Raw genomic sequence first — 12,577 nt, forward strand, 5'->3', positions numbered from 1 at the left:
TAGCCTACATATAGTGGCATATAACTACGTCAACTTAAAATGTAACCTGAAAATCTTTTTTTTTTTTTTTTTTTTGTTTAAATATGACGGCGTATTTGAAGTATGCCGATATTAAAATGTATTTTCACGGGTGATCGCTCGCTCTTGTATGTACCTATGGGGACTTTTATTTGTTACTCTTTACGCAATCTGCATTTTTTCAGCACACGACTTTTATTTTGTGACGATCTGGACCGGAAGGGAGCGGTGGGACCAACTCGAGCCGAGGGAAAACATGGCGCTTGGAGATGCCTGGAAACAATTATCGTGGTTTTATTACCAATATTTGCTGGTAACAGCTCTGTATATGTTGGAGCCATGGGAGAGAACTGTCTTCAGTATCCTTTTTTCATAAAATACAGAGTTTTGTATGTGTAAGGGACATTATTTGGGAAGAGTTCTTACCTCCACTCAAGGTATATCAGGTTGTTCTCTTACTATTCAAGTGTCGTGTACTTACCTGTGTCGTACGATTAACTAATACATTGAGGTAAAGACATAATTTTAATATATTATTAAAAAAACCTTTTATTTATTTTCATTACCAATCATCACTGACTACAACTAAATCAATACATTTGAATGTACTTTTCATACATTTACTTGAACAAAAATAACTTTCAAGAGAAAGTAATAACGTTACTAAATCTCATCTGTTACACTAAATAAACGTACGATCAGCAGACTAACCTAGAAGAAGTTGTGAAATGAATCAGTCTTGTGACTTACTACTTGTGGGTGTGACGTTTAATATTTAAATAACCGACATAACACGACCCGATTTTCAGGTCTCATAGGGAATATGTGCGCTTAAATTTGACTGTAACCAGTTTCACTTGCTACACCCTTTCAGTAATGAGAAACATGTTTTTAATGTGGTCTCGTGAGTATTGTCAGCTCACACTTTTGGGGGGTGTTCTAGTGTTTTTAGTGTTATGTTTGCACATTGCTAAAATGTATTACAATTACACATATACAGTACCTGCCAAAAGTTTGGAACCATTACTATGTTTAAGTCTCTCATCAAGCCTGCAGTAATATATTGAAATATTATTACAATTTAAAATAATGTGGTTTCTATTTATTTTCTAATTTTAAAGCTGATTTTTCAGCATCATTATTCCAGTCTTTAGTGTCACATGATCCTTCAGAAATCATTCAAATATGCTGATTTATTATCAATGTTGGAAACAGTTGTGCTGCTAATATTTGTTGGAACCTGTGTTTTTTTTTTCAGGATTCATTGATGAATAGTTATATAGAATATAAATATTTTCTAACAATATAAATCTTTACTAGCACTTTTTTTATTTTTATCAATTTAACACACTTGCTGAATAAAAGTATTAATTAATTTCCAAAAAAGAAATAAAAATTACTGACCCCAGTGTATATTGTTACATAAGATTTCTATTTTAAATAAAGGCTGGGTTTTTTTATTATATACTTTTAATTCATCAATGAATCCTGAAATAATATCACAGGTTTAAAAAAAAAAATTAAGCAGCACAAATGTTTCCAACATTGATAATAAATCAGCATCATTAGAATGATTTCTGAAGGATCATGTGACACTGACGACTGGGGTAATGATGCTGAAAATTCAGCTTTGCATCTCAGGAATAAATTACTTTTTAAAGTATATTAAAATAGAAAACCATTATATTAAATTATAATATTTCACAATATTACTGTTTTTCTCTACTTTTGATCAAATAAATGCAGGCTTGATGAGCATAAGAAACTTCTTTCAAAAACATTAAAAAGAGTAATGTTCCCAAACTTTTGACCGGTATTGTAAGAAATTTAGTAGAAAAAAAGATTTCTTTTAAAAAATATTGTTACAAAATATTCAAATGTTTACTGTATTTTCATTTAGAGCCAGTAAATAATCCATGTTTAGCACATACAGTATTTATAACAATTATGTTTAACATATCGTCGCTCTCCGATGAAAACCACGTATGTCCATTTTGCCGATTTTGAGATTTTTCGACGGAGTGAATGTCCAGGTTCATTTCCGTATACAGTATGCTTCACATATCTAAATGGCCAATGAAAAGTTGTGAAATCATGTCATCTGATTTTCACGTATATCCATTTGGTGTCAAAGCTGTCAATCACGCCGTGTATCTCCCGCCCTGTGGAAGCATCTCGCCGGTCTTGTGAAGTTTCATCGAAGCTCAGCACTGGATAGCCGAAAGTACGACATTGAAGCTCTCCACAGTTTAGTTCTAATCTAGTTCTTCACAGATTAGTTTGTATATATGAAACGCGACTTGGCCATTCTAATTAATGATCGGAAGAACACGTATCGACCACTGTTACTGTAAAATATGCACGTATGTCCATTTAAACTCAATTTTGGTCAAATGTGGATTATATCATTACACTGGCAAGAATATGGTTACATGTAAAGATGCCGTACCAAGTATGACAACGCTACATTCAACTGCTTTTGAAATACGGTGTTTTTTTCACTTCCTGAAAAGTAACCGTTTTGGACATACGTGAGTTTCATTGGGCAGCGACGATATAGTATTTGTCAAAAGTTTGGAGTCTTTGGACACACTTAAAGGTGCAGTGTGTAGTATTTATGAGGATCTATTGACAGAAATGCAATATACTATGTTTTTCGGTGGTGTATAAAGACCTTACATAATGTACCGTTATGTATCTACATACACCACGGGTCCCCTTACAGTGAAATCATCATTTTGTGCCGCCATGTTTCTACAGTAGCCCTAAAGGGACAAACTGCTCTACAGAGCGCTAGTTACTCTCTGCTCTCTCCGACGACGACATCTTTGTCCTGTGCCGGCCACCGTAGCTTCGAAATGGAGGGGTGACCAGTGGACAGTTGCAATTCGCAACCTCACCACTAGATGTCGCTAAAATTTACACACTGTGCCTTAAATGCTTTAGGTTTTGTAGACTAATACCAATTGTGCCTGTGTGTATTTAGAAAGCTCAATTGGTTATACCAAAAACCAGATCATTTTGTAAGCAGTCAAAGCTATTTTAGCATTACCATAACCTCTAGTATGTGTGTGTGCTGTAAGTTGCTTTTGGGGAAAATAGTGCTGCCAAACATCTACATCAAATGTAACGTCAGTCATGTTTTCCTTCTGCAAAATAGTTTCCTTAATAAGAATCTCAGATTCTCTCCTGATCACAGTGGCAGCGATGGCCGTGTACACTGGTTATGTGTTCATGCCCCAGCACATAATGGCCATATTACACTATTTTGAAGTGGTCCAGTGACGTCATCTCCCGTAATCATCAGGATGCTCGGGACCTCCCCCTGGTGGAACTGTTCTCCGCGATTGTGATGATGTCTGTGATTACTTCAAACTAGGACACTGGAGACCAACACTGAGGAGTGTGATAAAGGCATGTCTAATTGTCATTTTGTGTGTGTGTAACCTCATATCAGAGCACAGTCTGCAACTGCAAAAACGCACACTGCCCTGTCTATAAATGTACCCTTATATATATATTTATATATATAGTGTCGTTTTTTTTTTGTTTTTTTTATATAATTTGTTTTGTTTCATGACAGTGGTTTGTTCAGATGAGAGCTATTTTTTCATATAAATGTGTATATTTAATTGTATACATATTTGTACAGTTTTATAGAGATTTATTTTGGTTTGCCATAGTGGACTGATGAATTATTGATACTATCACCACCGGAAATCTATTTTTATTAGACCCTTGCGATAAATCATTACCTGCACTGATGCATGATGTCATTGTTGACACTTCACAACTGATTGCTTAAGTTAGGTTATAAACCGGAGGGGGGGGAAACAACACTTAAATAAACCCTTTCTTTAATTGACTTGGGACACTTATTCAGTATGTTTCAGACTGAGAAGTGTTTTACCTTGTGAGGAATTTTAACACACACTTTTATTAATGTTTTATTTTTTGGATGTTGTTTTCTTTCTGTTATCCCAAGTTTTGATGCCTTTGACTGTAAATTTGTATGTATTTGATCTGTAGGTAAATATATATGCTAATAACATATGCTAATGCTACCATATTATCGTACCCGAGAGGTCATTAGTTATGAAATCCAACACATAGAAATTGTATTAAAATATTAAATCTTTAAGATGCTTATAAATGAACATTATTTATTTTAATCATTCCTGACTTATCAGCTGATCAACATAGTTTTGTAATAAAGATTTAACCCATATCCAATGATAATGTTTGTTCCAGTTGTGCTTTAAATACTTTCCTAACTAAAATATTTTGTGATTTTCTTTTTAATAGCTTTTACTAAGTGTTAAAGCAATGAAAGTTATTTGAGAAACCGGTTTTAAGTTTTTCAAGCCCAATCGTAACTAAATTAAAGGAACACTCCACTTTTTTTGAAAATAGCCCATTTTACAAGTCCCCTAGAGTTAAATAGTTGAGTTTTACCGTTTTTGAATCCATTCAGCCGATCTTTGTATCTGGCGGTTGCACTTTTAGCATAGCTTAGCATACATCATTGATTCTGATCAGTCCATTAGCATCTCATTCAAAAACTGACCAAAGACACTTTCAATATTTTTCCTATTTAAAACTTGAATCTTCTACGGTTACATCGTGTGCTAAGACCAACTGAAAATTAAAAGTTGCGTGTAATAGTCGCGGATCTTCGCGGCTGTACCATGGCTGCAGCGGCGCAATGATGGAACACAGCGCCTGAAAGTAGCCCCCGGCTAGGTAACTTTCAATGTGACCGGCACTAAGTTCGTGTAGTTGCAGAGAAAATTTCAGGCTTACAGCCGACAAATTGTGTTGTGGATTTACCTGTGTGATTAGCCATGGTTCTGTGTGTTGTAAAGGGCTGTGCCTGTGATAGTAAGTCGAAGGTGTATACTACCACCATGTTTCACAGAATACCAACCAATCATTGCGCCGCTGCAGCCATGGTACGGCCGCGAAGATCCGCGACTATTACGCAGGAATGAGAAAGTAGTTCCTAGCCATATAGGTGTAGAAAATCACAACTTTTAATGTTCAGTTTGTCTTAGCACACGATGTAACTGTAGAAGAGTCAAGTTTTAAATAGGAAAACTATTGAAAGTGTCTTTGGTCATTTTTTGAATGAGATGCTAATGGACTGATCAGAATCAATGATGTATGCTAAGCTATGCTAAAAGTGCAACCGCCAGATACAAAGATCGGCTGAATGGATTCAAAAACGGTAAAACTCAACTATTTAACTCTAGGGGACTTGTAAAATGAGTCTATTTTCAAAAAAAGTGGAGTGTTCCTTTAAAAACTCTAGAAAAAAAGTATTTCTTTTTATGCCACAAAAGTGGCTGTTTAAAAAATATCCCCCTTCTCTTTAATGTAAATGTTTTAAATACACTGCCCGCAAAAAGCAGTCGCTGTTTGGACTTAAATAGGCAAACACTTAAGAGTCTATAACTGTATCATTACAGCAGTGATAATTATGTTTTTAGCTTGTAATATGTTTGGCAACAGTTCTTCTAACCCTCATTGATGAGTGTGTAGCTTTTAATTTCTTAAACAACCATGTAGGAAGACGCGTCATGGCCCTATTCCAGGATCACAGTTTCAAGATTCATCAGGCTCAAATTGTGAAAGAATGAAGAATCATTTCATGTCCAGACCTTACATTCATTGAAAGTCTTTAGGATGTGCTGGAGGAGACTTTACAGAGTGCTTGACTCTTGCATTGTCAATACAAGATCTTGATCAAAAATCAATGTACCTCTTGATGGAAACATATGTTGTGATGTTATTTCCATCAAGAGGTCAAAAAAGCAGAGAAGTTATTACATTTCTTACTAGGTCAGTTACAAAAAGAATATCTTGACGATCAAGTTTGTATAATTTTATAAACTCTTGTTCATCATTTAACTCCAATACATTATGTTTTAGTTGGAAAGTGTGTCTCCTCTCTCTTGTCAACTTGTTACTCCTAACTAGGTTAGGATACCTCTCCAGCTCTCTTAAATAATTTAGGAGCTGAGACCTAGTCTTAACACTTAGGATCCTTTATGAATCACACTTATTCTTAAATCTAGGAATAAGAGTAAAATTATGTCATTCTTAGAAAGAATAAAAATGTTACTCGTATTCCTAGATTTAAGAATGAGTGTGTTATTGGAGTTAAATGATGACAGGGAGTTTATAAAATTATAAAAACTTGATCGACAAGATATTCTTTTTGTAACTGACCTAGTAAGAAATGTAATAACTTCTCTCACTCTACAAATCAATGCTCTATCATAACTACATATTTTGGTAACAGGAAAAGTGTTGCAGTGCACTGGTGATGCCTTGGACCCAGCAGTGGGTAAGCACACAGGGTCTTAAGTAGCCCTATTCTGGCACTGACCACACCAAACAGTAATGGCCAAAAGTTATGTGTGAAGGTTTGTTTATTTTAAAGACCCTACAAGATTGCTTAAACCATCAAAATATGAGGACAATATTTTTATATTTGAAAGAAGAACAAAACTTAGTGAAGGTATTTCTCTGACAAAATAATTTGGCAAAAAATGCAAACTACAGCTAAATGTTTTAGAAAAGCAAAAAAGCTCACAGGAAAAAAAAAGCATACATTGACTGCAACATAATCAGTTATTAATATTTCATTGGTCTTCTTGTTTTTGCATGTGTTCATCATTTCTTTGTATGACAGCCTGGAAAATGATGTCCGCACAATTTGGCATGTTTCATTGAGTTATCACAAATAAAACAATTGACTCCAATCACAACTACGCAATTTGCTTACAAAATCTTTTTAATAATATTTGAATAAAAGTTGAAGATCACTTTTTGCCACTACATGCAGTTAATTGACTTCCCAACTAACATTCAAACCATACGGCAAAAGCAAGATGGGGATTTCGGGGCTTCCCTGGAGTTGTTGGAACTGTTGATGGAACTTGTGTTATCAATACAAATTTTATGGTAATTTTGCACAATGCAAAGCAATAAAAAAAAAAAAACCATTTAAATATTAAAGTTTCGGATTGTATTATAATTATATAAAATGATTGGTGTCATGCTGCTTTGACCACCCTTACAGCCTCACTATTGGCTGATTCAGTGGTTGAGGGTGGCCATTTTGCAGTTTGCGACACTTAAGTGCTACCTCAGTCAGAACTGAGGTTTTTTTTTCGGTCAGCAGAGTATATTTGATATTGATATTTGAGCTGGAACAGTATGATCCAATGTGTGCATAGCCTGTGACAACGTGCCTTAGCACGTCAAACCACATTTCAGTAGGAGTATAAAATGTATCAGTTGTTTAGAGTAGATATGGATATCTGTGTTAACAAAACTTTAGTTAACCTACAATACACATTACAGTATGTTTCTCTCAAATACTGTTTTGTTATTCTCTCTCTATAGTTGATCTATAAATATTGATCTTTGCCACACACGTAGGTGGAACTGAAGATCGGGATGAATCAGTTTAGTTTACAGTCAGCTTTCACACAGCAACCAATGATATCATGTCCAGCTCTCAGATTCATATTACTTGCATGAGCTCAAAATGAAAATAGCAGCTGTTTACACTTTAAACTACAGGATGAGGGTGTTCTCACGTACGCTGCCGTGGGTCGTCTGGAGTTTGCACTCTAGATATACAGCAATGTCCTGCCAGAGTTGCAATTCTAAAAAGCTCGATTGGGCAAGGCAGCGTTTCAGCTGTTCAGCAAATGTTGGCACGTACTCATCCTGGGCCCGTATGTTTAAAACTTCTCAGAAATGCTCTTAAGAATATTCTTAAGCTTTGACTTAAGTGTCAAACAATTCTTAGTAAAAAGTAGGACTTGTCAACGCAAAATGGCCGCCCTCAACCACTGAATCAGCCAATAGTGAGGCTGCAAGGGTGAAGTCACAGCAGCATGACTCATTTTATGTAATTATAGTACAAGCAATTAATTAAGACATTGAAACTTTAATATTTAAATTTATTTGAAAAAAAATGGATTGTGCAAAATGATCATGAATTAGTATTGATGCTGTGGGATCCTTTTATGTTGATATATGTCTCCTCATTTACTGTTGGAGCAATGATGTGAACACAAGTTCCATCAACAGCTCCAAAAACTCCAGGGAAGCCTGAAATCCCCATCTTGCTTTTGCCGTATGGTTTGAATGTTAGTTGGGAGGTCACTGAACTGGCCAAAAGTGATCTTCACCTTTTATTCAAATATTATTAAAATGTGTTAAAGATTTTGTAAGCGAATTGCGTATTTGTGATTGGGATCAATGGTAACTACATGAAACAAGAGGGGAACAAGGACCACTTTAATTTACAGCCCGTAGATTCATACTTACCCTGTAGCTACATGAGACAAGAGGGGAACAAGCACCACTTTAATTTACAGCCCGTAGATTCATACTTACCCTGTAACTACATGAAACAAGAGGGGAACAAGGACCACTTTAATTTGCAGCCCGTAGATTCATATCCTGGAACTACATGAAACAAAAGGGAAACAATCACCACTTTAATTTACAGCCTGTAGATTCATACTTACCCTGTAACTACATGAAACAAGAGGGGAACAAGCATCACTTTAAATTACAGCCCGTAGATTCATACTTACCCTTTAACTACATGAGACAAGAGGGGAACAAGCACCACTTTAATTTACAGCCCGTAGATTCAAACTTACCCATTAACTACATGAAACAAGAGGGGAACAAGGACCACTCTTAACTTACAGCCCGTAGATTCAAACTTACCCATTAACTACATGAAACAAGAGGGGAACAAGGACCACTCTTAACTTACAGCCCGTAGATTCAAACTTACCCTTTAACTACATGAAACAAGAGGGGAACAAGGACCACTTTAATTTACAGCCCGTAGATTCATACTTACCCTGTAACTACATGAAACAAGAGGGTAACACGGACCACTTTAATTTACAGCCCGTAGATTCACACTTACCCTGTAACTACTTGAAACAAGAGGGTAACAAGGACCACTTTAATTTACAGCCCGTAGATTCAAACTTACCCTTTAACTACATGAAACAAGAGGGGAACAAGGACCACTTTAATTTACAGCCCGTAGATTCATACTTACCCTGTAACTACTTGAAACAAGAGGGGAACAAGCACCACTTTAATTTACAGCCCGTGGATTCATACTTACCCTTTAACTACATGAAACAAGAGGGGAACAAGCACCACTTTAATTTACAGCCCGTAGATTCATACTTACCCTGTAACTACATGAAACAAGAGGGGAACAAGGACCACTTTAATTTACAGCCCGTAGATTCAAACTTACCCATTAACTACATGAAACAAGAGGGGAACAAGGACCACTCTTAACTTACAGCCCGTAGATTCAAACTTACCCTTTAACTACATGAAACAAGAGGGGAACAAGGACCACTTTAATTTACAGCCCGTAGATTCATACTTACCCTGTAACTACATGAAACAAGAGGGTAACAAGGACCACTTTAATTTACAGCCCGTAGATTCACACTTACCCTGTAACTACTTGAAACAAGAGGGGAACAAGCACCACTTTAATTTACAGCCCGTGGATTCATACTTACCCTTTAACTACATGAAACAAGAGGGGAACAAGCACCACTTTAATTTACAGCCCGTAGATTCATACTTACCCTGTAACTACATGAAACAAGAGGGGAACAAGGACCACTTTAAATTACAGCCCGTAGATTCATACTTACCCTGTAACTACATGAAACAAGAGGGTAACAAGCATCACTCTTAATTTACAGCCCGTAGATTCATACCCTGTAACTACATGAAACAAGAGGGGAACAAGAACCACTTTAATTTACTGCCCGTAGATTCATACTTACCCTGTAACTACATGAGACAAGAGGGGAACAAGAACCACTTTAATTTACTGCCCGTAGATTCATACTTACCCTGGAACTACATGAAACAAGAGGGGAACAAGCACCACTTTAATTTACTGCCCGTAGATTCATACTTACCCTGTAACTACATGAGACAAGAGGGGAACAAGAACCACTTTAATTTACTGCCCGTAGATTCATACTTACCCTGTAACTACATGAAACAAGAGGGGAACAAGAACCACTTTAATTTACTGCCCGTAGATTCATACTTACCCTGGAACTACATGAAACAAGAGGGGAACAAGCACCACTCTAATTTACAGCCCGTAGATTCATACTTACCCTGTAACTACATGAGACAAGAGGGGAACAAGCACCAATTTAGTTTACAGCCCGTAGATTCATACTTACCCTTTAACTACATGAAACAAGAGGGGAACAAGCACCAATTTAGTTTACAGCCCGTAGATTCATACTTACCCTTTAACTACATGAAACAAGAGGGGAACAAGCACCAATTTAGTTTACAGCCCGTAGATTCATACACTGTAACTACATGAAACAAGAGGGGAACAAGCACCACTTTAATTTATAGCCTGTATTCATACTTACCCTATAACTACACAGAATAACAAGCACCACTTACCCTGTAACTACTAACTATAAAATACAGTATAAATATTTTTTTTTAATTTCCTGATAGTTACCCCTTTATTCCCCAAATATTACACATTGTTCCCTTATATCTACACATACCTTATAGTTACACTATAATTACAGAAAGTTATGCTGTAAATTCGCTTACACAGTACTTCGGGCTGTAATCTAAAACGTTACCTATATAAGTATAAAAAATATTGTCCTCATATTTTGATGGTTTAAGCAGACTTGTAGGGTCTTTTTTTTTTTTTTTTTAAACCTACACACATAACTTTTGGCCATTACTGTTTGGTGTGGTCAGTGCCAGAATAGGGCTACTTAAGACCCTGTGTGCTTACCCACTGCTGGGTCCAAGGCATCACCAGTGTACTGCTACTCTTTTCCTGTTACCAAAATATGTTATGACTTTTATTTCTGCAGTTACAAAAAGAATATCTTGAAGATCAAGCTTTTGACTCCCTGTCTTTTAACATTTGATTACATTATGTTTTCATTGGAAAGTGTGTCTCCTCTCTCTTGTCAACCTTTTACTCATAACTAGGTTAGGATACCTCTCCAGCTGTCTTAAATAATCCAGACAACCAACAGATGCAGGCTTTGTGTCTTATGCGCGTGACATGTTTTCAGGTATGATTTTACCTAATGTATCCCAATGAAAAGCTGACGTGAACTGATTCATTTTGTAACATTGGAAATATTAGTTCACATAACAACATCATATCAGTGCAACATGTCCACTCGCTGTCATTGTCAGCAGAAACCAAAGCTAGCAGATAGATGTCATTTGGGTCAGCACGGACGTCACGTCTGTGTTATGGCTTTAATTATTTCCGTGCTATTTTTAGCAAATCAACGTGCATTCTATGGTGTTTCAAGCCATTTCAGAGCCACAGCAAAAAGATTTAACCCCTTGTGCATTAGAGGACTATGAAAAATGACTAACATTACTGTAAATGGAAGTGACAATATACTTTTAGTTAACATACAAATATCAACTGACATTTTATGATAAATGTGCATTTGAGGATGAATGACTGGCAAAGACTTTGGGAAAAATTCCCATTTAAATCTGCGCATATATATAAACAGTTTTGCCAAAAGTATAGGGACGCTCCCTCCAAATCATTGAATTCAGGTGTTACAATCAGTTCCATGGCCACAGGTGTATAAAATCAAGCACCTAGGCATGCAGACGCTTCTACAAACATTTGTGAAAGAATGGGTCGCTCTCAGGACCTCAGTGAATTCAAGCGTGGTACCGGGATAGGTTGCCACGTGTGCAATAAGTCCATTCGTGAAATTTTCTCACTACTAAATATTCCACGGTCAACTGTTAGTTGTATTATAACAAAGTGGAAACAATTGGGAACAATTCTGGACTCTAGAGCAGTGGAGACGTGTTCTCTGGAGTGACGAATCGCGCTTCTCTGTCTGGCAATCCGATGGACGAGTCTCGGTTTGGCAGTTGCCAGGAGAACGGTACTTGCCTGACTGCATTGTACCAAGTGCAAAGTTTGGTGGAGGGGGGATTATGGTGTGGGGTTGTTTTTCAGGGGTTGGGCTTGGCCTCTAAGTTCCAGCGAAAGGAATACCAAGACATTTTGGACAATTTCATGCTCCCAACAGTTAATTGTGTGACTGTTAAATTATGAATTATTAATAACAATTTCAATTGACATTCACATTTAGGGCCTACGCTATGCGTTTTCCCCCTCCAGGACATATAAGCAGGGGCGTAGCCAGCGGCACAGGCCCGCCCACTATGATGACTTGACTAGGCCCCCCAGTTTATTATACAAATATGATAATGAAAAATGATTTTTTACGTAATTACAAAATTATTATAACATCTCAAATACTGAATTTTAAAAAAAAATGTTTACAGTCTATGGTTTTTGCATAATGCTTGATGAGTTTGATTGACAACTGTGTTAGGCAAGGTGTCAGGCTGTCTCATATTTGTGTCGCGCGCGCCTGTGAGTTCATGAAGTGTGTTTACCTATTCACTTAGCCTGTAATTTGCAGCTGTGTGA

General features: G+C 36.6%; 1 protein-coding gene across 1 annotated transcript; it reads left to right on the top strand.

Annotated features, from left to right (window-relative positions):
* Positions 1–241: 241 nt before the first annotated feature.
* Positions 242–4,257, top strand: sptssa (serine palmitoyltransferase, small subunit A). Its single transcript, XM_079832826.1, has 2 exons — positions 242–377; positions 3,200–4,257. The coding sequence occupies exons 1-2, from the start codon at positions 275–277 to the stop codon at positions 3,301–3,303; spliced, it is 207 nt and encodes a 68-aa protein (XP_079688952.1). The 5' UTR covers positions 242–274; the 3' UTR covers positions 3,304–4,257.
* The last annotated feature ends 8,320 nt before the right edge of the window (positions 4,258–12,577 follow it).

Source organism: Gobio gobio (assembly GCF_949357685.1).
Source record: "Gobio gobio genome assembly, chromosome: 13".
In the NCBI taxonomy this organism is placed as follows: Eukaryota; Metazoa; Chordata; class Actinopteri; order Cypriniformes; family Gobionidae; genus Gobio; species Gobio gobio.